At 42.1% G+C, this 27,869-nt stretch overlaps 1 protein-coding gene across 2 annotated transcripts; it reads right to left on the bottom strand.

Annotated features, from left to right (window-relative positions):
* Positions 1–296: 296 nt before the first annotated feature.
* On the bottom strand, positions 297–24,837 carry OLFML1 (olfactomedin like 1). 2 transcript variants are annotated; one of them, XM_017977874.4, is made up of 3 exons: positions 24,313–24,837; positions 21,954–22,242; positions 297–2,241 (listed from the first exon to the last, which is right to left on the bottom strand). In XM_017977874.4, exons 1-3 carry the CDS (start codon positions 24,439–24,441, stop codon positions 1,421–1,423), a joined length of 1,239 nt encoding a protein of 412 aa, XP_017833363.4. In that variant the 5' UTR covers positions 24,442–24,837; the 3' UTR covers positions 297–1,420. The 2 variants fall into 2 exon arrangements, with proteins under 2 accessions (XP_017833363.4, XP_002755018.4); XM_002754972.6 differs by having other exon boundaries at positions 297–2,211.
* Positions 24,838–27,869: the final 3,032 nt, after the last annotated feature.

The raw sequence follows: 27,869 nt of genomic DNA, 5'->3' as shown, positions 1-27,869 counted from the left end.
CGTGACACAGACTGGCACCAGAGCCTGCACTTGTGATTTGAACTTAGCTGAATTGGACAAACACATGAGAAACACTGAGGAAGCTCCTGTCAAGAGACACGCTGCCCTCTGTGCCATAGGACATGCCTGCTGTGGCAGAGTCACTTGCCTGTTGTATGGCTTCTGTCCAGATTCCAGAATATTTACCAAGGGCCTCAGTGTGTTGGGAATCATTCACAGTAAACCTAACACAAGCAACACTCCCAGAAAACTTTTATGCTTAGGGTATGTGGGGCAAATATAACCTGATTAGGTGATTTGCTCAGTGTTACTTTTATTGAATTTAAAGCAAAAAGAAAGAAAGAGGACAGCAAGACAAGAGGAAGCTAGAGTTGGGGTTCTCATCCTTAGACTGGTTTTCTGGAGGAATTATTGTTTGAAAACCTATTGAAAGAGCTTGCGTAGACATGAAAACTGGCTAAAGGATGGACTATTATTTTTAGGCTGAAATGGTGAACACATTGACTATAAAAGACAGGTGAACAAACATACATATTCAATGCTTCCTTCGGCAAAGACTAAGGGATTTGTAGTATTTTCCAGCTCTTTCACTTTGTAATTGTGTTACTCACCTAAACTCTAGAATGACAGTTGTGAAGACTTGTGCATGTTTCACAAGGGTGAAATGAGAATTAAATGATGTGCAAACACTCTTCACCTGGAAAGTGACATTCAAATGTTAATATTTTTACTTTATTGTTATGCCCACCTTGATTAGTGGAAGAACAGGGCTAGGGGAAATAGAGATTAAACCTCAATAAGAAATAGTACTTTAAGCCAGGTGTGGTGGCACATTGCCTATAATCCCAGGTACTTGGGAGGCTGAGGCAAGAGGATCTCTTGAGCTCAGGAGTTTGAGACCAGCCTGGGCAACATAGTGAGATCTTGTCTCAAAAACAAAACAAAAGAAATATTAATAGTATTTTAGTTGGCCAGTGAAAATGGAAGAATGTCAATAGACGTTTGAAAAAGAGGGAAGAGTTCAGCAAAGGCCAGGGGAGAGAAAAGCCAGTGATGAATATTAGGGGCTGGCACACAACTCTAATTGTGGCAGGGAAGAAAGCAGAGTTACAAAATGCTGGGGAGCAGTAAAAGAAAAGGCTTGAAGTAAGCTGCATCAGAATGTGGTCAGCCTTGAGAGCCAGGAGCTTTGGGTGAGTGATGGACATTGTTGAAACTTTCCCAATGACATGCTCTCATCTAAGCTCTTGGAAGATACCTAAGGCAGTGACATCTGGAAAGGACGCATATGTATTTCCATTTCTACACGTTCTTCCTGTGTGTGATTTTAGGGATACTATATTGTTAAGGGGCTGTAGCCTCAATGTCCTGTAGAACAGCTGCCAAAGCCACAGTGCTCTTTCTCCCCAGCTGTCATGCATTATTTCAGAGGCAGCTTTCTCTTAGTCTGGAGTTTATAAATGATCTGGTTTCCTTCATTCCAGGCATAGAGCTGCTTATCTCTGGGGTTGTAATGGATCATGGAGTGACTTTTTGGTCTCTTGGGGAAGAACAAGTTGGGCAAGTTGTCCTCACTGATGGTGCCCAGTGGATCATAGACACAGGTGATGCGATGAGGGCCCTGGCCCCCAGAACTGTAGACCACATAGAGAACTCCACACAAGAGGAATGAGGCTTCAGCATCCTGGCTTCTGCATGGGGTGTCCCATGAATGTTCCACTCCCAGTGTGCCCGGCTCAATCTTTGTGAGAACCAAATGGCTATGAGTGCCTGGCCCAGAGTGGATGGCCCAGAGCCCATGCTCATCCACAGCCAGGTCAATGTAAGTTGATGGGGAGTGCTGGTAAACCAATGCTCGGCCTACCCCTCCTGGGAGCAGCATTCGATCTTCTACAGTCCTCTTCTGCAGGTTATATTTGATTATCTCATTAGAAGTTGCCTGGTTGTGAAAAAATAGAAAACCTTTATATATCACTTGGCCTGTTCCCTGCCAGGAAAGTGTTAGGATTAGCTTCCGAGGAGCTGGCTTGGTGTTATCCTCCGTGAATGCCCGTATGTTTGCAAATTCCCAAACAGTGTTGTTTCTGGATCCAATTAACAAGTACACCTTTGGAGAGTTATCGACAGCATCTTTCATCCAAGAGCCATGTGTGTCCACCATCTTCTTTACTATTTTCAGAGACTTTATGCCCATCAGCATGTTGTCACAGCCTGGCCAAACAGGAGAAAAAGGAGAGATTACTTTATAAAGATGAGTTGTCTGCTTTCTGGAAGGCTCACCATGCTTGGCAATTCTTGTTTCCTTTCAGGTCTAATACTGGTAGGGAATATTTTCAATTCTATTGTGACTTGACAGTCGTTAGAAGAAGAATTTCTCTTGGAAAATCCTAGAGTGAAAATGCAGCATAGGCATGCATTTTGTTTCCTTAAAAAAAAGGGGGCATTTAAATCCCAGCAAGAGGCCAAGTCCATTCTTTCACCTCCTTGTTGTCACAGATTGTTTTTTTCTTAGTTTCTATAATAGTTATTGTATGTAGATCAATCACAATTCATGGTGTGACTCAATGAATGAAAGAATAAATAAATAAATGGTTCTCTGTTAAGAGACTTGCTATTCAGTTCTAAGAGTCAGCATTTTATTCACTTCAGGATATGAACAGCTATTTGCTATTTCAGAGACTCTGTTCACTCTCTAGAGCACTTGGGAACACAGTGAGAAGGACTTAGGTGTGAAGCCACTAATTCAATTCAATTTACCAATATTTTATTGTAGTATGTACTTAGGTTACAGTGCTTCCAGAATGGTCCTAAGTATTTAGGATAAAAAAATATAATAACCCTAAAATTTGAGGAGATTATCTTTTAGTGAAGGATTGTGGCCCTTAACATGACTACAACATTATAAGAGCTCTATTTATTTATTCATGAATGTATGAATGCATTTAGTTAGCAGACACTGGATACCTACAAGGGGCAAGATAATGAGTGAGGTATTATGAGCTGGGCTATGAGGATAAATTGGGCATGGTTCTTATTAGATAGAGGACTAACTAGAAGATAGGGAGTAAAGTGGAATTTTAAGAAGACTAGAGAAGGGAAATGTCACGTGATACAGGGAAGAATCTGCATTTGATTTGGTCCTTGAAGGATAAATGGAGTTTTATGCTCAGAGGGGAGAGGAGAACCATTCCAGACACCAAACCACTTTCTGAAAAGTCCTCTAAGATTAGGTTAAGAAGTATAGAGTTTAAACCAATACCAGCTAATGTTTGATACTGCTTCAAACTAGATATATAAAGCTACAGTTGACCTTTGAAAATGAGCTTTAACTGTGCAGGTCCTGTTAAACTTTTGATTCTCTTCTGCCTCTGCCACCCTGAGACAGTAATGCCAACCCCTTCTTTTCCTTTTTCTCCTCAGCCTACTCAGTGTGAAGAGAACGATGAGGACAGAGACCTTTATGATGATCCACTTCTACTTAATGAACAGTAAATATATTTTCTTTTCCTTATGACTTTCTTAATGACATTTTCTTTTCTCTAGCTTACTTTAAGAATAAAGCCATAGTGCTCTTTCTCCCAGCTGTAATGCATTATTTCAGAGGCAACTTTCTCTTTGTCTGGAGTTTGTAAATAAGAAAGAATCAGATCACATTCCCAATACGTGTTAATCTATGTCTATGTTATCTGTCAGTCTTCTGGTCAACAGCAGGCTGTCAGTAGTTAAGTTTTGGAGGAGTTAAAAGTTATGGATATATTTTCAAATGCACAGGGATCAGTACCCCTAGCAACTGTATTATTCAAGGTAGTAGACTGAAGCTGTCTCTATGCCTGGAACCTTAAGGGCCAGGCTAAGAAATTTGGATTTTATTCCATAGATAGAAAGATAGTGATGTTTTTGCAGGAGTAAAATAAAGGCTGTCAAGACTGTTCTAAAAGGTTTAAGCTGGAAGTCCTGTGTATGATAGACACTTGGGAGGGAAACCAAAATCGGGAAAATCAATTAGTAGATTATTTCTTTAATCCAAATGGGATGATAAAGGGTCTAAACCAGAAGAAAGGAAAAAATGAAGTAAAAAGAAGGAGTTAGATTTTTCTAGCTCCTCAGTGCCACTTCAGACTACTATTCTTCCCAGCTACAGCAAATACTCTTCCTTCGTAGTATTCATGCTATGTGCCTCATGTTGTCAACTCCTTCCAGCCTAAATCATTGGCAGTCTCCAGGACACTATCCTGTATTCATGGAGCATGTCCACCTCTTCAATTCTGTGAAACTTACTTTTAAACCACGTTAGCATCCTCCACCAGTGATTATACTCTGAATCCCTCATTCCCCACAACTATTCCATATCTGAAATCTAAAACTCTAATATCCCACTCACTGCAATTATTCTTCCCTTCCTCACTCCTTTGCTCATGCCCTCCAGTCCTTGGCCTCTACTTTCTACCAGGTCATCTGCCCTCTCTTGACCTCACTTTCTTTCCTATTTGGCCTAAACCACTGCAATAGCTCTCTCACCAGCATCATCACCCATCAACCCCAGTTATGCCACAATATCCAGCCAACAAAAGTCCCTGGCTCAGGATAAGTTCAAACATCTTCCTCTGTCTTGGAGTTGAGTGTCGATGGGGGAGGAAAATCTCACAGTGGTGTATACTGGTGCCATCACACATAAGGGGTCTCCAATGTCCACTGAGCCCTAAATACCCTACTGGTCTTCATGGTTAGCCCACCATCTTCCATATAATAGCTATCTTATATCTTTCCCACCCTGCCCCAGCCAGTCCCTTCACTAACAGCAGATTAACTCCTTTGAAAAATAAATACCATTAGACGTGAACTCTTTTCACTTCCTGTCTCCTCACTTATAAACTTTTCTTCAGTGGTTCCCCTATTGCTATACTAATACACATCTTAAAAGAAACTGTGTCATTTCTCCTGTCCAAGACTAGTATATTAACTTGTATTGTGATCTCGTCCTTTCTTGGCTTCTTCTAGACTTCCTTGATGAATTATCCCCTCTCTGTTATCTTTATTTTCTCCTTCATTACTAGATTCTTAGCCTTAGCTTATAAGCATCTAGCCTATATTAAAACAATAACAACAATTCACTTTCAGTTAGACACCTTTTTCTAGTTGCTTCTTTATCTCTTTCCATCATTTTGTAGCCAGCTTCTCCTGCGGAATAGGCTATATCTGTATCTACATCTTCACATCCCATTCTTGTACTTCACTGTAACTCCATAGAAATTATTCTTTTTAATGTTACCAGGAACCTCATAACTGAAAACCCAAATAGACATTTTATGTCCATATTTTACTCGATCTTTCCAGAGCATGATCAGTTCCTCCTTCTTGAAGATTGATATGAATCAGTATGAGATCAGCTCTACTGGTCATTTCAAGAAAAGTAGGTCATCAGTTCTAATTTTGGACTTTTTTTTGAGATAGGGTCTTACTCTGTCAAATGGGCTAGAGTGCAGTGGCATGATCTTGGCTCATGGCAGTTTCAACCTTTTGAGCTCAAGCAGTCTCCCCACCTCCTCCTTCTGAGTAGCTGGTACTAAAGATGGACACCACCATGGCCAGCTAATTTTGTTTATTTTATTTTTGCAGAGATGAGATCTTACTTTGTTGCCCAGGCTAGTCTCGAACTCTAGGACTTAAGCAGTCCTCTTGCGTTGGCCTCCCAAAGTGCTAGGATTACAGGTGGGAGACACCACTCCTAGCCAGTTTTGGATTTCTTGTTAGGACACCCTCGTCAGGCCATCTGTTGTGAGGTGAGCAGTGTTATGGAAGCAGAGAGTGGTGGTCTTGCTAGGAGCATGAGGAAACTTGCAGGTCTACCCCAAATCCTGCTGAGGTTTGTATTATGGTAGGAAAGAGTAGTCTTAATAAGAGCATAAGAACCCTGGGCTTCTCTCATTGACTTCTAGGTGTAAGGTGTTGGAATGATAGAGCATTCTGAGGAGCTCCTTCAAATTCTTTGAAAGGCTTTGGTATAAGAAGCTGGATGTGGACCAGGTACCATGGCTCATACCTGTGAGCCCAGCACTTTAGGAGGCCAAGGCAGACAAATCGCTTGATCTCAGGAGTTCAACACCAACCTGGGCAACAGAGTGAGACCTCCATCTCTACAAAAAAATACAAAAATTAGCAGGTGTGGTGGTGTGCACCTGTAGTCCCAGCTACTCAGGAGGCTAAGGTAGAAGGGTCACATGAGCTCAGGAGGTGTAGGTTGCAATGAGCCAAGATCCTGCCACTGCACTTCAGCCTGAGTGAGAGAGCCAGACCCTGTCAAAAAACAAAAAAACAAAAAAAATTGGATGTGTTAGCAGGTTGTCATTTTCTTAATAAATGCTTGAGTTCTTAAAGCCCATTGAAGGTCAGCTGGAGTCAGAGGACAAGAAACAGGATAAAGGAAAAAAGATTGGACAGGAGGAAGAGAGATGTACAGTGAGATGAGTCCCAGAGGTTCAGAGGTAAGCAAGCATGTTAGCAAATTGCTTGTTAATATGCCAGCTGTGTGGGCAGCAGTCCTATCATGCTTTCCTTGTGACTATCATACTTTCTAATCTCCCTGCAAGCTTCCGTCGTACCCTTCTCAGTCTGGCACAGAGAGCTTACTGCTTGCTCCGTGAGAAAGCAGAAGCAGTCTGAGGAGAACTACACCATCTCGTGCCTGGATTACTGTAGCAGTCTCCTACGTGGTGTTCATGCCACCAACCTTGCCTCCCAGTCCAGTTCCCACAGTAGCCAAAAGCATGCTTTTAAAATGTAACTCACATCATGTCCTTTGTCTGCTTGAAACTGTCCATTGGCTTCTCATTTCACTCACAGTGAAATGGACAAAGGTCAGGTCTTTACCTCCAAAGCACATGTAAGCTGTTCTCCCACTGCTTCTCTCTCTGTTCTCCCACTCCTTGTCCCCCACAACTCCCCTACCTGGTTCATTTTGTTTCACCACATGGCTTGTACAATTGTGCAATTTCTCAGATTGTACCAAACACACTCCTGCCTCAGGGACTTGGCACTTTTTGTTCCCTCTGCTTGGAAACAAATATCTGCATGGCTTCCTCCCTTGCTGGCTTTAGGCCTGTTCTCAAATGGTCCTGGATCATTTAGACCTTTTCCCATCACCCTATAAAAAAGGCAACCCTCTTCTCCAACTCTCTGGTGACTTCTTTACCCTGGGTCATTTTTCTCCATAGTGTTTACTATCTTCTGTCTGACATATTTTACATTTGTTATTAGCATATTATTGCTTGATTCCCCTCAAAAAATGTAAACTCTATGAGGCTATAAGCTTTGTCTTATCTGTTTCATTCACTACTGTATGCCTTGTTCCTAGAGTAGCATCTGGCACACAGTAGTTCAGTATTTTCTGAATGAATAATGAATTTTCAACAACCAAATCCATCAACAAACTGCTCCTGACCCTACATTCTCTGCCATCCTTCCTGCATTCTTTACTTTTGCAGTGGATCTCTTCCCCTTTTACCTACTCAAGAACTTGTCACCTGAAATTATCCTCCCTTTACTACCTCAGTAGTCTCTTCCTCACTGTTGGATCATTCAGTAAATCATCCATCCTGGAAAAACATACTAGCACGGTCCCATTTCTCTATTCTGCTTTATATTAAAACTCCTTGAAAGAGGCATTTCCTCACTTTTGATGATCTTCTAAGCCATTCTAATCAGACTTCCATTCTCCACTGGTCTAAACTCCGCTGCCAATTTTTCAGAATCTGTTTCTGTCAAGGTCCCCAATGACCTCCATGTTGAAAAATCCAAGGGTCACTTCTCAGGATTCATCCTGATCAACTTTGAAGCAGAACTTGATTATTTGATCAGTACTTTTCTTCGAAACCCTTTCTTCCCTTTATTCTGGGGAATCCCCTTCATGTTTGTCCTCCCACCTTTCTGGCTTGTTTTTTTCTTGATGTCCATTGCCAGTTCTTTCTCATCTCCCTTTTTTAAATACTCTGTCCTCAGGCCTCCCCTTTTCTCTATCTACAATCACTTTCTAAGTCATCTCATTCTATCTCTGAGACCATGGAAGTTCTAAATAATGACTACAAACTGAATCTTTAGCCTCTATCTGGATATCTACTTAGTCCCAAACCCACTTATCCACCTGCTTACTCAGTGTCCCTACTTGGATACCTCCAAACTTAACCTGTCCAAAGCAGAACTCTTACGTTTATCCTCCAAATTTTCTTTCTCCCTAGTTTTCCCATTTTAGGCAAGAACCATAAACCAAGTTTCTTACCTAGAAATCCTTGATTTCTTTCCTTCTATTCTCCACCACCAGCAAATCCTAGTAGTAAAACTTCCCTTTAAATTATAATGTTACATAGGGCCAGATGCAGTGGCTCACACCTGTAATCTTAGCACTTTGGAAGTCCAAGGTGGGCAGATCACCTGAGGTCAGGGATTCGAGACCAGCCTGGACAACATGGTGAAACCCCATCCCTACTGAAAATACAAAGATGAGCCAGGCATGGTGGCACATGCCTGTAATCCCATCTACTCAGGAGGCTGAGGCAGGAGAATCGCTTGAACCCGGGAGGCAGAGGTTGCAGTGAGCCAAGATTGTGCAATTGCACTCCAGCCTGGGCGACAGAGTAAAACTCTGTCTCAAAAAAACAAAAAACAAAAAACAAAAAAACCTAAACCCTTGGCCTAAGGAATCTATATAATGTGGCCCCTGCCTTTCTCTGTGACTTTACCTGCCACCTGTTTCCCCATGCTCACTGTGTTGTGATTACATTGGCTGTCTTCGGATCCTGCCAATGTGTTTCTGCTTCCGGCTTTTGCACTTGCAATCTTCTGCCTGGAGTGCTCTTTTTCTTGATCTTCCCACAGTTAACTCCTACTTAGCCTTCAAGTCTCACTTTCAATATTATCTCTTTAATAGGCTTCCTCTGACCATATTATGTAAATGCGTCTACCCTAAAATTATCTACTGTAGCCCTTTTTTAATTTCCTTGAGATCACTTACCATACTCTTAATTATTTCATCTGTTTTATTTGCTAGCTCATTGTCCTTCTCTCCCGCTCCTAAACTCCTTGTTTCTACTCCTTCATCTTCATGGATATTGTGTCCTAACTCAGTGAGTTGGGGGTTCATCTGCTGAATGAATAAAAAAAAGCCTCATGTAAGCAGATATTTTTCTAAAGTCTAAATATTACTGTACTTCCGGAGTTCTAACTGCAGGCTCATCTTAAGTAAATAATAATTTGTAAAGTACTATAAAGCTTTTAAGATACTTTCAAATCCATTATTCCATTAAAAAATCTGACCCAAGGTTTTCATGAAGGGAACACATGGCAGAAGTGGGGGTGGGATTAACCCTAGCTGGGAAGAGTCGAGTGTCAGGAAGTCAGTCCTTTCAGTGGTCATGACATCACTGGCTGCTTCCAGGGACACAGTGGCCTTGCCTGGCTCATACTGTGGCCAGAGTCAGACTTGGAGGCAAGCTGAAGAAGTCTCTCAGCCATCAGCTGCCCCTGTGCTCCCCTGCCAACATGCTTCATCAGCCTGAGGGGTTGCTTTCTTGTAGCCTCTGGGTCAACATTTTCCTGCGTCAGCCTGGGGTAGAGGAAGCCAAAGCCCTGGGGAATGTGGAGAAGTCTGGGACAACAGGGAACCTTATGCATTGCAGGAGCAGCTAACAGAAGAACCCCCTGCCACACTGTGCTATACTGGCTGCAGTGTAGAAGGATGGGGAATGAATGATCTGCCCTGCTTGCCAGGGCCACCCCTCCACCTGAGCCCAAGAGACCTTTTCAGAAGGGTGGATGAGGGCAGTGGGCCTTCTGGGATCAAGTCACAGACTATGGGCCTTTATTAGGAAGCCCCCAGCCTACCCATCCTGCTTACCTGAAGGAAAGTCAACAGGCTTGCAGCCCATCTACAGAGGGACTGTGTCTAAGAGCAAGTCATATTAATGTCTCACTCATAAGAAAATGTTCATTTAAAATACAGCAGAAATGGTTGGGCACAGTGGCTCAAGCCTGTAATCCTGGCACTTTAAGAGGCTGAGGTGGGAGGACCCCTTGAGCCCAGGAGTTTAAGACCAAGGTGGGCAACATACTGAGATCTTGTCTCTACAAAAAAATACAAAAATTAGTTGGGCAGGGTGGCACACCCCTGTAGTGCCAGCTATGTGGGAGGCTGAGGTTGGGAGGATCACTTGAGCCTGGGAGGTTGAGGCTGTATGAGCTGAGAGTGCATCACTTTACTCTAGCCTGGGCAACAGAGGGAGACCCTGTCTCAAAACAAAACAAAACAAAACACAGTAAATCAGTCAATAACAAAATACAGCAGAAACAAACATGCTTCTTTCTCCCTCTACTCCTCCTTTCTAATGCAGAATTCTTGGAGAAATAACAAAAGAGTCGATATATGGTTTTGGTCAGGGAAACATACTTCTGGAAAAGAGAAATAGAATTCCTGCCACATTCCTTCTCCTTCTCCTATTCCTGCCTTTGTAGACGAAACCTAGGACTTGGAGTCAGAGATGTGAGTGGTCTGAACTCAGCGTTTGGCTCTATGTGTCTCCCCAAAAGTCCATTTGTCAACCCAACCTTGTTTTTCCCAGGTGTAAAACAAGCGGTTTAGGTTGGATATTCTCTACATAGTTTCCAGGGCTGATACTCTCTAAGTTTTATAAATTTCTTTCTTTTGGAATTTGAGGATAATATATTTACAGTGTCCAATTAAAAGGGTATTTTAAAACTTCCTGCTGTGCTTCTCTGGAGAAGAGATAATTAGCAAGAAGAAAAGATTGAGGAAGGATGGGAAATAAATTTAAAACCTTTGGGTCCAGCCAAGATGCAAATTTTTTTAACAGAGACAATGACATGCAAGGTTTCCCTGGCAAAGCAGAGAATGAGAATCTGGGTTTCCCCTCAGGCAGAATTGCAGAGAAGCAATTAGGATAGAATTTGGCCCAAGGCCTCACAGTAAATTCATACACAAGTATCACTTATTTGAATCTTTTAAATACTTTTCCCCTGATTTAATAGCAACACTCTCCAAATTTGGTGAGACTTATTCCTTTATATGGGAGTTACTCAGTCTGAGTTAAGGATCAGAAACACTGGTCTGGCTGCTGTTGGAGAATGGTTTGCGGCTGAGGAAGGACAGAGGGAAACCAGGTAATGAATTTGTGAGTCTAATCCAGAGGAGAGCTATCCGAATGGTGATGGATATAAGTAGTTAGAAAAGGAAAGATCAGTTCGTAATAACTGATTCAATTGAGGGAACCAGGTGATCAGACTCAAACAGACTCAAACATGGGGTGATAGGGTATATGAAATAGCAGCAGAGAAGGAAAAGCAGGTTGGCTTGAGAAGAGTGATGAATTATTAAAGAGGAGAGAATTCTCTTAAAACCCTGAGTACTTGACTGCCTCCTGAAATGCTGTTATAAAACTTGACTTTTTCAACCACCTGGATTGTAATCATGTTAATAAACATTTGTCAATACCTATCAACTGATAGGTAGAATGATAGGCACTGAGATGACAAAGATGATGGCTTTCAGACTTGTAGCCAGTTATAAAATGTCATGCTATTACTATAAAATTGTCATTATGGACTTATTATTTGCCTGTGGAATAAGTTTCAGATATCTCAGCACAGCATGCAGAGTGCTTAGTCAACTTCCTCTCTTGTCACTTCCTCATCACACTAGTCACTAGTCACCAAACCTGACATGGCTTCCCACAAATTTTAGGTTTTGCTCAGGCTTTTCCTTAGCTCACCTTTGCTAAGTTGGGATACACCCGCTCATTATTCAAAACAAAATCCTCTGCTCCTGCAAAGCAGTTGGTCATTTTTATCTGCTGAAAGCATTCTGTGCAACCCCTTCCAGGGCAGTTATGATGCTGAACTAGAATTGATTATTCACTTTGTTTCCCTGCAAGCACTTTAGACTCTATTATTTATCTGTAATACCTGGGACACTATATATATATATCCCTAACTAGTCAACTCACTGCTTACTCTCCAGACTCAGAAACCAATTAGATTGAGATTATGCAGAATTTGTCAGTGTCCAAACTTGCTATCCCAATTCATATCGTGCCAACCTGGAAATCACATAAAGTAGCAGGTGATATTTTGCTGAGTATTTTAGTGGATGGGTAGCAGGAAAACAGGAACTGTATAAAATTCAGTGAGCCATGGGGCAATTTGGTGTTGCAGAAGGGCTGTGAACCCACGGTTAGGGCTGAAACAGGGCCTGGCACACAATAACTGCTCTATATGTTGGTTTTAGTGAGTCACACAGAATCCTTTATTAAATCCATATCATAGGTTTTTCTAGCGTTCCACACTAAATTCAGAGTATTCCATGGCACTCAGTCCTGAACACTAGCAGCTTTACTGATAATAGCAATAAATTATGAAAAAGAAAACAGACTTGACACATGGCTTTTCACATGCATTCATGTATGTTGCCCAACAACATCAAGTTGACAACTTCAGTGGAGCACGTGGAAGCTGGGAAGATGTATGGGGTGTGAGTGAGTCCAGCCTGGTTCCACCATGGGGTCCCTACAGCGGGAGTCCAACATAGACAACTTCCTTCCAGTGCCTCCTTTTAGAAGAGTCCAGGTCTCTATAACTCCTTCCCTTAGGTCATTTTCCTCTATAGTACTTATTATATTCTATCTGCATACTTAAACATTTATCTGTTAACATATTTATTGTTTGGCTTTCCTCAATAGAATGTCAGCTTTAAAAAATGAAAAAAATAAATAAAAGCAGGGGCTTTGTCTTATCTTTTTTTCCCACAGCTACATGTCTTATTCTGGAATAACATCTGGTATATATTATTACAATTTCTCCATTTTAATTACAAATATAGTAAATATCAATAGTTATAACCATCCTCAACAAAACCTCTTGGAGACTGAATAATTTTTATGACCCAGTAAAGGGTTTCTGAACTTGAAAGTTTGAGAACTGTCCTAGAGCATCCAGGCTTGTCAACACTCATGTAAAGTAAAGCATGGAAATGGGCAATCCTCTGTGGAATTTATTTTTTTGAGACAGGGTCTTGCTCTGTCACTCAGGCTGGAGTGCAATGGCATGATCAAGGCTCACTGCAGCCTAGACCTCCCAGCTACATTGTAACTGGGACTACAGGCACTTGTCACCATGCCTGGATAATTATTTTTAATGTTTTGTAGAGATGGTGTCTCGCTATATTGCCGAGGCTGCTCTGGGGAATTTCTGATCAAACAGTTTACACTTTCTACCAATTATCTAACTGCAACAACATTGTAACCATTCCAACATTATAATTATGAACTTCTCATTTTTATTTATTTCTCATTTAAAGACTGAGCTGATTTTTTACATAGTATTTTTTTTTTCCTGTAATATTCCCAACTGAAAGGGATGGAAATGCTCTCAATTTCTAGCTGTGGTACTGCCATTCACCTATGTACAGTTAGAAAACACAAAGTCATTTTGATGTTTCCCATGGATTCTTTCTGTGAAGCACCTCTCATTTCATCCTGTTCTTTTTATCCTTTCTCACCATGTGATGGTCTAGGGCCTGCTTCCTGAACCTGAACTTTGGAGCAGCCTTCTTGCTGGTTCTTTGGTGACACCTCCTCAAAATTGTTAATCACACCAATACCTGACTCACTGCTTTCATGTAGACATTTGCATATTTTAAAATCAGTCTTGATTGCTGCCTGTTTTCACAAGTGCTGAGATGAAAACCCTTATATAGGTGTATCTAGAGGTCATAGTAGAGGGGGGTGTTCAGAGCCAGACTCGGAACACCAGAGTCTTAAAGTGACCAGGCTAAGTTCTAGGGACCTTGTGCTTCTGCTTTCTCTCTTAGACATCTGCCTCCATCATGAGGCCGGTCCAGGTTAGCCTTCTGCAGGAGCAGAGGCCACACAGAAGACAGCCCAATTACCCTAGCTGAGGCCATCCCCACCCAGCTGTTTCTAGGCAACATGCCACTGACTACAGGTGCACATGTGAGCCTACCCAGTCACCATGTGGGCTCCTGAGAAATGATACACGATTGTTGTTTGAACCTGCTAAGTTGTGGTATGGTTTGCTATGTAGCATTATTGTGGCAACAGATAACCGATAGAGGGTGGGGTGGAGATGTGAGTAGACATGGAGGCAGAGATGGATCTAGTGTGTCTGGGGTGGTGCGTACTCCTGTATGTGGCAGGAATATGGGGAGAGGAGATGGGCTGTATGGAGCTCTCTAAGCCACAGGTTCTTCATCTGAAAAGGAGATGTAATAGTATCAACCCAGCAGAGTTGTCATGGGCATCAGACAAGACATCAGATGTAAGGGCTGAATGCTATCTCTGGCAAATGGTTCCTTACATTTTCTTTTTTTTTTTTTTTTGAGACTGAGTTCCGCTCTTGTTACCCAGGCTGGAGTGCAATGGCGGGATCTCGGCTCACCGCAACCTCCACCTCCTGGGTTCAGACAATTATCCTGCCTCAGCCTCCTGAGTAGCTGGGATTATAGGTACGCGCCAGCACGCCCAGCTAATTTTTTGTATCTTTAGTAGAAACGGGGTTTCACCATGTTGACCAGGATAGTCTCATCAACTTGACCTCATGATCCACCCGCCTCGGCCTCCCAAAGTGCTGGGATTACAGGCTTGAGCCACCGCGCCCGGCCTGGTTCCTTCCATTTTCAAATAAACGATTCCTTCAGGTCAGAAAAGATTGATCTCCTACTGTGTTCGAGGCACAGTGATAGACTTGGGGGAACACAGCATAAATGACAGAGGCATACATGAAGTATATTTTACATTTTCACAATAGCAGGTGAGCTGGACAGAGCACCAGGCAGGTAGGGATAGGCAGCAGCGCACAAGAGGCTGAGGGATGTTCAAAGTTGCCGTGTTCAATTGTTGGCTTCTTACCCACTGTTATGATAAAAGTAACCACAATGCATATAGTGGACACCATATGCATAGTTTTTATTTAACTTGCAATTAATACTTTCATACTTAAACCAAAGAGAGCTAGGTTGGGCTGGGTCAGGTTGTAAAGGACTTTCTTTATATGTTATTTTTTGGGGGTTGCTTTACGCTGTGGGTTTCAATTGCCATTGAAGGGGATAAAGCAGCGATGTGGTAACTCTAGCAAGATTACTCTGTGGCAATATAGGATAAAGCCCTGGAACAGGGAGGAATGGGAGGCGGGAAGGTCAGCAAGGAGGCTTTCATAGGAATCAAGATTAGAGATGGTGAGAGAGCAGTGCAGGTGGAAAGGGTACACTTGAGAGAGATTCACAAGGAAGAATCTACTGGATATGGTGACCAGTCAGATGAGGGCCAATGGGAAACTTCTAGTCCAGGAAAGTGTATGTGCAACTCTTCTGTTAACTGAGCAAAAAGTGGAGAAAGCACTGGAGTTTTACTGTTTAAAAGTCAGTGATGAAATGGCAGGGAACTAAAAAACAAGAGGGTGGGGAAAGAAAATTGGACCTTCTTGGCCAGAGTTTAAAAGAATGATCTAAAAGCAGTTTGTTTGTACATAAGAATCAATATCAAATAGTGACTAGAAAAACTAACTTGATTTTTATATTGTGACCCATGACGAGATCAGAAACAGCTAGAACTTTTGAGCCCAGACACCTACTCTCACAACAGAAGGCTCCTGCTTCATGTGCCTCCCTGCCAGTCTTGGAGATGGCTTCACTGGGTTTAGCCTCTCTCTTCTGTGTCCCCTCAGCCTCCCTTACTGCCATTCTGCTCTGCACCTTGTGGCCAGAATGAACCTCCTCTGAGCCCCAACACTCCCATGCCTATCACTACTCCGAAGACAGTGCAATGGGAGAGGTTATTGTGTTCAGGAACCAGCTGTCTGGGTGGAATTGCAGCTCTGCCATTATTAGTTTTGTGACCTTGGACAAATGACTTATCCTTTAGTGTCCTTGTTTCCTCATCTATAAAACAGGAGATAATATACAATACCTATCTCACAGGATTTTCATGAGTATTGCATGATATAGCCCAGTGAAACATATAAAATGCTTAAGGATTTTGTGGTACATAATATGCATTCAGTAACATTAATTGCTGTTGTTCACATTATTCTGATTCCCTACAGCTTGTAAGTGTGAACTAGTTTAGCTAAGAGGAGCTTAGCTCATGTCTGCTCCTTTCATCACCTCTCTGCAACTTCCTCCTTCACCTGAGCTCTATTGAACAACTTGTTCCACAAACACAGTGAGCCCAATTATGCCTTTGTGCTGCCGCATGCTGTTTCACTTTCTTGAAATGCCCTTTACTTGATCCTCTACTTAATTAGCTCTTTTCCATGATTAAAATTCAGCTTGAGGGCTACTTTCCAGATTCCACAATCCCCGCATCTACATGGCAACCCTGACCATATCTACTTAATGCCTGCCCCTGTGCTTTCACAACACCCTATGACTCCCTCCATCAGAGCCATCACTCAGGATTTGTCTAGACAGCTTCTCCCCTTGGCTGTAAGCTTTTTGAGGACAAGAATGTTATTCTATCCCACATTCCATCTCCAATGCCTGGCAAAATGCCAACATAGTTCTAGAATTCAGTTGGACATTTGTTAAATAAACAAAGGAGTTATTGCAAGAATGAGTGGATGCTGAGAGCACCTGGAGCCACAAGCTAACCCTCTGTGAGAATCCATAGTGATGGGACTGGAGGTGTCCTCATAGACCACAGGCCTTTTGGACAGAAAAACAAAAGAAGTGCTGTGTACACAGGCCTTTCTGAACCCTGGCACAGAGACCCACGGGCATGGCCTTTCCAAGCGAAAGCACAGGATAAGCTGTACTGTATACACACCTCTAATGTTGCTGCCACCATGAATGCAGAAATAGCTGGGTGCACACAGGCACATGCACGCACATGTGCGCACACACACACACACACACACACGGACATCTACTTACACCTGCATTTATACTTTCAGTCCCTTCTTTTGTGGAAACACATCTGTGCAAATAGTTATTCTTCTTTTAATATTTTGCTCCATTCATCACAAACTAATGGACCTTGAGAGTTGGCTAACAGATACATTTTATTTGGTTAATAGTGGGGATTTTTGTTTAGTTGTCTTGCTTCTAATGTTTTTGAATATGGGTCATGCACACTTATAAAACCTGGACAGATCCCAGAGGCTTTAAATATGCTGCAACAGACTTTCTTCTTTGAAACGTGACCTAACAAAAGATGTGAGTTATTTCATTCATCAGGGTGAAGGTTACGTGAGGTAACTTGCATGCACCCTTGCAATAAAAGGAACTGGAGGACAACAGGAAATAAAATAAAATCTGCTGTAATGGCTTGTTTTGACTGCCTTGAGGATTTTTCTTCACAAGCTATTTATGAGTTAAAAAGAGGTTAATACTGGTATCCACACAAGAATGCAGCCTGTGGAATCTTCCAGAGTATCATTTGGATAAATTCTGGTTGTCTGAGGCAATGATTCTTTGCCATAAATTATCAAATTAATACAAAATTATATTTTAGTAATAATAGCTATGGTTCTAAAGACTTGGAATAATTTTAAAATATAAGTTAGATTATATTCTAATAGTGTTCACTCCTTTGTATTCTAAATTGTGTATGTGTAAATAGGAGAGACAGAGGAAAGGAGAGTGGAAGAGTGAGAGAGACAGAGTTAAAATACTTGGGTTTTACTTACCCCCAAAACATCCCTGAGGTTGAAGCCTCATGTGGACATCACTTGGGGATAATCTCTAAATAAAGGCTAAAGATTTGAGAACAGCTCTATAGGGAATGGCTTAATTATAGAGCAATTTTATCTTATTATTCTCAATACTTGGTCTTTAGTAGCTGCCTGAATAACATTCCTAAAATAAGTGAGAAGCATTGAGATTAGTGTTAGAATTTTCTGGAAGTCTCCAGAGATACAAGGTTAAATTTTCCACGGAAGTGGCATCATCTATTCTGCCGGGGTTTATAACTCTCTAAGACAATGTGTACCTATGAATGAAACCCTCTGATCTGATCTCTGGCAGTGCTTTCCTAGCCCATAATCCCATGGTGTTTGCCCACAGAAGGGTGCTAACCTGAGTCTTTAGGATTTAGTGGAAGGTCTGTAACTGGCACAGTCTCTACAGGCCAAGGTTAGAAGACAGGAAGATCAGAGCCTTCCAGGAAGAAGGCAGGTACAGGTAATTAGTAGCACCAGCTGAGCCTATCAGACTAAGGCACTGTGATAGGCAGAATTCTTAAACAGTCCCCAGGATTTCTACCCTCTGGTGTACATGCCCTGTGTAATTCCCTTCCCTTGAGTGTGGGCAGGACCTGTGCATATGACAGGACAGCACTCTGGGTGATTGCATTACATTGTCAGACAAAGGTGAAGTAATTTTGCATATGCAAATAAGGTTCCAATCATTTGATTTTGAAGTTATCAATAGGAAATTATGGGTGGGCTGACTGAATCAGATAAAAACCCTGAAAAGAGGGACTAGGCGCCTCCTAAAGCGAAGCACTCTCTATCTACTTGAAGGAGCAATAGCTGTGTCATGCACTGCCTATGGCAAAGAGAGGTTCTAGAAGCTGAAGTTCCCAGCCCTGCAACTACCAGCAGAGGACCTAGCTAAGCCATGCATGGACTCCTGACCCACAGAACTGCTGAGGTAGTAAGTGTGTATTGTTTTAAGATGCTAAATCTATGGTAATTTGTTGTACGGCATGAGAACTGATACAGTACTAATGGCATAGTAATGATATAGAAATGGCAAAAAAAAAAAGACAGGTGTGTATGTAATATGTACAATACAAAACAGTGCCTAAGAGGAGAATAAATTGGTATTCTGAAGTCTACTCCTAGAAAGAGAACGTCTAAAAATAGTAAGTCAGGGGGGCACTAATCACAAACTTGTGATTGTTTCCAAGTTTGTCTTTCCCTAAACTAAGCTCTGCAGGGGCCTCTACCATCATTATTTCTTCTGTAAACAATTTCTGTGGCCTCCTCCATGGGAGGACATGACCTAGGCTCTGTGAATGCAGAAATGAAGATGTCAGTATTTGTGGAATGACTGATGAGTCAAATACACACAGACTTGTGTGGTTGGGTATGTGAGATGCTCCCTGGGAGGACTCAATGAAGTGCTCCAGGAGCCCTACAGGCCAATCTGCCTGGCAGACCCCTCACTTCTATCCTCTCCCTCATAGGTCTTCACAAAGAATTCATAGGATTTTTGCATAATAAAGGATTTCTAGGAAGAAAATATTAATCATATATAATACATATTTTAATATAAAAATTAATATATACACTACATAAATATATGTATATTTAAACTGCATTTGGGTAAGTTATGGGAGAACGAGCTGGAGATCAACTTGGATCACTTTGTAAAGGGCCTTTCCTATGTTAAAAAAAAAAAAGGCTAGGAGATTTGAATGGATTTTTTTGTTGTTAATAATTGATGGTGAACAACGAAAATACGTTCTACACAGAGGCAAATTGTGATCTGTTTTGTGTTGTGGGACGGTCTTACGGCAGCAGGGAGACTGTGAGAGGCAAGAAAAGCAGTAAGGAAGCTAAAGCAGGATGCAGACGTGTCCTACCCACTCCTCCATCCCTCCTGTACAGCACAGGGCCCATCCAGTAGTGGGAGGCAACAAGTATTGGCTGATTTACAAACCAACACAGCATCAGATGTGAGCTCCAGAGACAACAGACAGGGATGCAGCAATCTCTGAGAGGTTCAGAAATGAGTTTTCATTTACCACAGAGCTAGGAGAGGGGATATTTCAGGACTACAGGGTCCGAGGGGCAGAGGATGGGGATTGAAAAAGCAAGTCCAGTCTCAGGACCTCCACTGAGCTCTAGCTAGAATGGGAAGGGGTAATCTCAAGGCCTGGTGGGCTGAGAGTGTCCAGGGACCAGGAACAGTTCAGGGATCCAATTAAGCACCACTATTCAGACTTAGGGTCCTGCCTGACCCCCAGTTTGAAAATTCAGACACATTCTAGCCCAGGCCACATTAGCACACTGTCCTCCCCATCAACTTTTTAGGAAGCCCCTGCATCCTCTGTTTTTCCTTCCTTCACTCTGTGCTTATCCCCAGCTTCTCCCTTTTCCAGGATGATTCATCTCAGAACAATGTCAGGCCCACAAAGGATTGCTCACTTGAGTTTTGCCATTGCTTCATATTATAGGCAAGGCACCCTCCTCTCTTTCTTCTGACTCAGGCATAAGATGTCTTCTTTTTTTCCAAAGCCTACCTAACCCCTCTGCCTGTGTTGACAATCCCTACATCCGCTCATTCATTTGTTTTAATTACTCACTGAAAACTATTTGTTGATTGCAGATACCATTCTAGGCACTGGAGACACAGCACTGAACACGAAATGGATTCCAAGCACTCACAGAGCTGACATTACAGATAGGGAAGTAGGTAATAAGCGGTGAGCCAATAAAGGAACTAAAAGGTTTCAGAGTTATAAGTGTTCTGAACAAAAATAGTAGAGTAATAAGTGCTGCCAAACTCCTTTTAAGTTTTCCATCTCCACGTTTCATACCAACCATTCAATGACCTAAGCCCAAGACTTGGGAAACATCCTGGACTCATCTCTCTCACTCATCCTCTACTTTTAATTAGCAGTCCCAAAGCCATGTGGATTCTAACTCTCAATGGCTCTCAAATCCACCTGTTCTCTGTCCCATGATACTTAATGGCAACACTATCACTTGTCACCCACGTTATTGCAGCATTCCCTGACTGGTCTCCTCTCTCTAGTCTTAACCTCTTCCTTCGTATCATGCTCTTGTTAAAAATTGCTCAATGGTTCTCTATAGTTTCTCCAGTGAGCGTTGCTTTCCTTCATTTAGCATGCAAGGTCTCTCGTTATCTGGGTCCTGTGGAGGCCTCAACCTAGTTTCCCTACTGTCACCTCTCTAAAAAGCTTTCACTCAGCCATATTTGTGGGTACACATGTTAAGGTGCTACCGTACCCTCATGACTTTGGTATGTTGTGCTCTGACTTGAAGTACCCTGTGCTCATTCTTTTCTAACTTCTTTGTTCAAAACTCAGATGAAATGTCACCTTATTTAGGAAGACCCTTTTCCTTATAGTGACCATGAAGTTATTAGAAGGATTACATTGAGAAGATGTGTGAAACTTTTAGTACAATGATGACACTCAGCTTATACGTCATTTCCCTGGTGGAAATTTCGTGGATAGACATAATTAGCATGTAAATAAAGTCTTTCTATTTGCAATGAAAACATCTCAGAATACAATCCTTGAGGGGGGAGACTTGTCTCCCTCATTGTTTTAATGAAATAGACTCATGCACAGAAAATTTTTCTTGTCATTTGTGAGTTTATGGCCTGATACTATTTATTATAATTTGAGCTGCTACACATTACTCTTAATGGCCTGGAAGTGATTCTGATGGATCACAAGATTAGACCACATCCCATGCATATCACCATCTCAGACAGCACACACAATAGTAATTTACTGCAGTTTCCAGCCCTGAAGGTTGGCTGTTGCCATTTCCAATTTAAGACTGTCTCTTGGTACATTTGCAGATGCTCTCTATACCCTGGGTATTGGATGTAGAATCTACCAAACTGCCACTTTCCCTGAAAGAATCTGGGACCACACACCTCCACCAAACCAAGCTTTATCAGGAGATGGTCTCCTTGGTCTAACCTTTAGCACTATAGCCTTGACCTTCTATGGAGTCTTTAGGTGCTCCATGTGAAAGAAAGAGTGGCTTTCCGAGAATGGATTTCCCTTTGGACACCTGTTTTCTGTACAGCTTTCTCTCTCAGCAATGCACACAAAAGCACACCTCCAGTTCTTACTCTCATTATTCTATGATGCTCCCTAACTGCTCTGAGTCTGTATGTTTCTGAGCATGATAGTCCCTAGAAGGGCTAGGAAAAGATGCAGTTTTCTTACTTGCATTCAGCAGAGTCCGGATCCTTTTCTCTTCTTCAGCTTCTTGAAGCAACTTTTCTGCCAGTGTCTTGTCCTCTGATTCTATGCACTCGTCAGCCTCTCGAAGATATTGTATGTAGTCAATCTCCCGTTGGGCACGTTCAACTCTCAGTGCCAAGTTACTCACTGCACTCTTGTACTCGCTTGTGTGGGTCTGACATCTTCCCAGCATGACAGATAAATTTTTTGAGAACTCTTGGAATTCTTGAATGTATGCCCTCGTTGCTTGGGTACATTTTTCCAGCCCTTGCTTCAGTCAGAAAATAAATTTGCAAATTATTGCTTGTTATTTAAATTATCCAAATAATATAAATAGCTATCATTCACAGAAAAAGATTAGAAAATTACAAATAATTAAATGGGAAAAATTGAAATCACCTATAATTACTAAATTCAAAGGTACTATTGATGCTTTAGTATATCAGTTTTTAAAAGTTTTCCCAGGCATTTAGTCATACATATATAAATTTATGTTTTTAAATGTGATTTTACTATACATATGTTTTATATCTTTTTCACTTGCAGATATATTGTGAACTTACTTTGATACCAATTAAAGTATACCTATACCATGATTTTAATGAGAGCATTCCATTGAAACGATATCCCATTATTTATTCTGTTACTCTTTTTGATGTACATTTACATAGTTTTAAATTTTTTGTCATTCAAATGATGCTGAAGAAAAAAAAACTTTGTATTTACATCTTCATCAGATTATTTTAAGGTAGATTTCCAGAAGATTCATCCCTAGCACTTGGCACAGGACCAAGCACATAATAATATTCGATAAATATTTGTTGGACAAAAGAATAAATGAATGGGAATGGGATTGCTTGGTCAAAGACAATGTCTACTGATAGCTCATTTGGCATAGTTTGTCAAAATGCTATCCACAAATATAAAAATGTATGCTCCAAACAGCAATATGGAACACTGTTCATTTTAAAGGGAGAAAGACAGAGAAAGAGAGACACAAAATAATTGTCTAAATCCCTACCCTCTTTTTTCCTACCACTCCGGCACTGGCTTCTCAGGCTGGGAATGCTATCACTCTGTTGTTAAGTGTCTGCGCTGGCCAACAGTGACTGCCACCTGCAACTTGGCTTCACCTCAGGTCAGGACTGCGGTGGGAAGATCTACACAGATCATATCCTTGTCTTTTTCAAATCCATATTCATAGCCATGAAGGGATTAGTCTGTACTTTATACCCTTGACAAGCTCTTAAAGTATTGAAAGATAATTTGCAGGGATTTGGCTGGCTTTACTGCCAAGGCAAGTCAGTGCTAAATGCAGAGGGATCCTCGTCGAGCGTCATTTTGGCACTTCTAAGGAGGTGAGGCTCAGGAGGGAGCACGTGAAGAAGCATGAGAGGCCACTGGCCTGGGAACACTTCATCCACTGCCTCCAGGCCTCAGCCTGTTGGCTGGACGCCCTTAGGAAATGTGTTTGGCCTGCTGTGTCGAATTACTTTACTCTGACTGTAACTAGAAGAACAAATAATTTGGACCTGAAGAGTTTTCAGGAAAATGTAGAAAATAATTATTAGCAATACGGGTGTCATTGAAAGAAGATAAATTATTTATCAATTTAGCTTGGACAAAAGCAAGTCATTAAGTATGAAGATTCAAAGCCAGGGTGTGGCAAAGGCTAGGGTGGAGGGTTACATTTGTCCCTGGGAGCCTGTCCAGGCTGCCAAAATGTCCAGTTTTGCACATTTTAATGAGGTGGCAGCCCAAATGCTTTCTTTCTGTTTAACATTGCTGAAATTGCTTACTTCTAAATCTAAATCCAGTTCAGCCAAAGAAACTAAGACTTAGCTTCTCCATACACTGATATTATGACTTTTTACAGTGACCTAATGGTTTATCATAAAAGACAAAAAGAAAAGCTGAAATCCACTATCAGCCTGAAACACTAAAACATGAAGAAAAAGTGACCAACATTTTTAAGTTGAACTATGGCGAATAATAACATTTTAGGTATATACCATTATGCCAGGCAGCATATCAGCTATGGATTAAATCTTCAGAGTAAACTTACAAATACATTCTACTATTATCCCCATTTTACAGATAAGACAAACTGCCAAATCAGAGCACAAAGTGCAGCTGTGCTCAAGGTCTGGGAGTGGCATGCTGGACTCTGGATTTGGGCTCTCAACTGCTAGACTACAAGCATTTTAAAGTATAACTTTGGCAATGTGTTTGTCATTTGCTATCTGGGAAAAAGACATCCCAGTAGATAGAGAAGCATGGGTAAAATAAAGTGACTTCTGGGAGGCCTTGTCCTTGTCCAAGGTGTACAGATGCCACCTACCTCCAAGACCTGAAAGCGCTGGTAGATGTAATGCACCATGGCTGGGTCCTGGGCACACTGTGGCGGGGGCAGAAAAGCTGCGAGGAACAGAACCAGCAACGCAGAAGCTCCCTGAAGGGCCACCATCATCCTGCAAAATACCAAGCAGGGCAGGCTTTTATGCAGTGGCTTTTCTCAAAGAAGTCTTGAGGGTTCCGGTGGTGGTCTCCTGCTTTCTCTCTGCTGCTGTGACAAATCCTCTAAAAACAGTGTTTTGCACAGCAGACAGCAAAGTCCGCTTGTTATTCCACCCGATACATGTGCTCAGTTTGCCAGCTGGTGATCAAGTCCAGCTGTTGGTAAGTTGGTCCCTGAGGCCTTGCAGACTGACTTATGGCAGAGAGCTCCCTGGGTCCAGCATCTGTTGCCCTCACTCTTGACGCATGGGGACCCTCCCCAGGCTAGTGATTGCAGGCTGCTTCCAGGCTTAACTGCGTGTGCGCTGGGCTGGGGGTGTAGATGGCTTCCCTGCCATTCCCTTCCTCTAGCTATTTCCTTTTTATTTTTGCTTTCCTCCTCCCTAGTGGATTCTGCAGTCCAATCACAGGCCTTCCTCAACACAAACCACCCCCAACTTTTCAAAGTTGGAATCTCAGTTTAATTCCTGGCGAAATTTCCCAGGATCCTTTTCCCAGAAGCCCTATTGGGAGACCCCACCCCTCATCCAGACTCCCTTTGCATTCCTGCAGCTCTTAAAGGCACAGCCAGGAAAAATAAACATGGATCTACCACTATCTCTGAACAGCCAGTGCACAGGGCTGCATCACCCCTTGGGCAGAAAGGTACAATGGGCTACAGGCCTGGCCACCCAGGCTGACAGCTGAAAAATCTCAGGATGGAGCTGAGAAGAATTTGATGAAGAGGGACAACAACAGTCATTGATACAGCGATGCTTCCAGTCAAGCATCAAAAAGTGAAATTCCTTAGTAAGGAAGTCCTTGAGTTTTCTCAATCACTAGAGGCAGAACTCCCTTCATGTAGCTGCAGGCCAGAAGTATGTAGGACTAAACTCAGGCCCTGGTCCAATTGAAGGTAAATTATATCCCTAGAACAAGGTGGTAAAATATTTGAATTTGTCTTTGCAGTCCAAGCCTCTTCTTATCTCAACCTGCCTTTCCATGGGTAAGGCCAGGGCTCCTTGTCACTTTCCCAATCACTTGCCAAAGTGAGAAAGATTGGGGCATCTATGGGATGTGAAAAGAATGCTCTCCAGGAGTCAGAAGGCCTGTGTTTCCATTTGGTCCTCACAAGAGACACTAATAGATACCTTTCTCAAAGCATCTCATGTACCCTGTAAATATAAACACCTATTATGTATCCACAAAAATTTTTAAAAAGAGAGAGAGACTAATAAACCAAGAATTTTACAGGAAAAAAGCAAACAAGCCCATTCAAAATTGGGCAAAGGATATGAACAGACACTTTACAAAAGAAGACATATATGAGGCCAACAATCATATGAAAAAATGCTCATCGTCACTGGTCATCAGAGAGATGCAAATCAAAACCACATTGAGATACCATCTCATGCCAATTAGAATGGCGATCATTAAAAAATCTGGAGACAACAGATGCTGGAGAGGATGTGGAGAAAAAGGAACACTTTTACACTGTTGGTGGGAGTGTAAATTAGTTCAACCACTGTGGAAGACAGTGTGGTGATTCCTCAAGGCCTTAGAAATAGAAATTCCATTTGACCCAGCAATCCCATTACTGGGTATATATCCAAAGGACTATAAATCGTTCTACTATAAGGACACATGCACACGAATGTTCATTGCAGCACTGTTTACAATAGCAAAGACCTGGAATCAACCCAAATGCCCATTGATGATAGACTGGATTGGGAAAATGTGGCACATATACACCATGGAATATTATGCAGCAATCAGAAATGATGAGTTCATATCATTTGTAGGGACATGGATGAATCTGGAGAACATCATTCTCAGCAAACTGACACAAGAACAGAAAATGAAACACCGCATATTCTCACTCATAGGCGGGTGATGAAAAATGAGAACACATGGACACAGAAAGGGGAGTACTAAACACTGGGGTCTATTGGGGGGAAAAGGGGAGAGCCAGTGGGAGGGGGAGGTGGGGAGGGATAGCCTGGGGAGAAATGCCAAATGTGGGTGAAGGGGAGAAAGCAAACAAAACACACTGCCATGTGTGTACCTATGCAACTGTATTGCATGCTCTGCACATGTACCCCAAAACCTAAAATGCAATAAAAAATAAAAAATAAATAAAACAACAACAAGAATTTTCACTGGTGGTCCTTGAACTTCCTCATCTTCAGTAATATTTCTCCCCACCCTTCTTCCATATGACCACAGCTCCTAACTATTCCTCCTCACCCTCTTGGTAAAATCTCAAATAGTAGTTCTTCATCTTCAGAAACAATTCCTCCTTTTCCTGAGAACCATCTTTGCACTATTCCCTATGCCAGTTGAACTTCAGCTGACACTGCCTCCTAAATCCTTATTAAAAATTCTGCCTGGCACAAGCTCCTTCTCCAAGTGAGAATGTTCTCTCTGAAATTACTCATACCTAGCATTTTTGAATACAGTCTTAAAGGTGCTCTAGTTGATTTTCTTCCACAAATGCCTCAAGTGATAACTTTGAGACTGTGAACTAAGATGGATAAAGTCCAGTAGAGGAAAACTCTGTATCACAATTAACTTTTGGGTGGTGATAGTGTGGGTAGTTCTTTCCTGGGTTTTCTATAGCATGCTTACATTACTTTTTCAATGAAATACACATGCCATATTCATGAAGTCTAAAGAATTACTGGAGAGTCAGTGAGGAGAAATGCAGTGGGAAGCCTCAGTTGCAGCAGAAGTCCTTGGGTGCTTTCAGGGCTGCTGTTGCTCTTATCTCTGTGGAGTGGGCTCCAAAGAGCTTGGCCCAGGCCTGGAAGGCACCCATCTCTACCCGCCAGTGATTCAGGCCCAGCACCACTTTCTCTGCAGTTACCCCCTTCTTCAGAGGGACACTCCTGGCCTCTCAGGTCTGACTGCCCACACCTGGTCTTAATTGGAGAGCTTCATTTACTCTTTGCAATCCCAAACAGGGACAGCAAATCTCACAGCTGGAACCCATAACCCATTAGGATTGATGACCCATGGTTCAGAAGCAGAGTGGAAACTCATGGGTTTGAGACCAGCCCAACCAACATGGTAGAGTATTTTCTCTACTAAAAATACAAAAATTAACCAGGTGTGGTGTCACATGCCTATAATCTCAGCTACTCAGGAAGGCTGAGGCAGGAAAATCACTTGAACTGGGAGGTGGAGGTTGCCATGAACCGAGATCGAGCCATTGCACTCCAGCCTGGACAAAAGAGCGAAACTTGGTCTCAGAAAAGGAAAACCAAATTCACTTTGGAGACAGTCCCAGCATTGACACTCAATGGCCTACTGAAGCCATCTTTATTAGAGCAGTCCCTCTTCAATGGGTGCCAGGTGGGTAAGGGTGAAAAATATGGCCTGCTGCACCTAAACCTGCAGTGG

This window comes from Callithrix jacchus, chromosome 10 (assembly GCF_049354715.1).
Source record: "Callithrix jacchus isolate 240 chromosome 10, calJac240_pri, whole genome shotgun sequence".
Classification (NCBI taxonomy): Eukaryota; Metazoa; Chordata; class Mammalia; order Primates; family Cebidae; genus Callithrix; species Callithrix jacchus.
Note: the sequence above shows the minus strand (reverse complement) of the source record. Positions and strands in the feature narration are given on the sequence as shown.

Bases quoted from the DNA above. Each gene is read 5' to 3' on its own strand.
- OLFML1 (XM_017977874.4), bottom strand. From the start codon at position 24,441: ATGATGGTGGCCCTTCAGGGAGCTTCTGCGTTGCTGGTTCTGTTCCTC. The intron at 22,243-24,312 runs GTAGGTGGCATC...TTCTGACTGAAG, and splicing joins AGCGCTTTCAGGTCTTGGAG to CAAGGGCTGGAAAAATGTAC. The intron at 2,242-21,953 runs GTAAGAAAACTG...ATCTTTATAAAG, and splicing joins CCGGACTCTGCTGAATGCAA to TAATCTCTCCTTTTTCTCCT.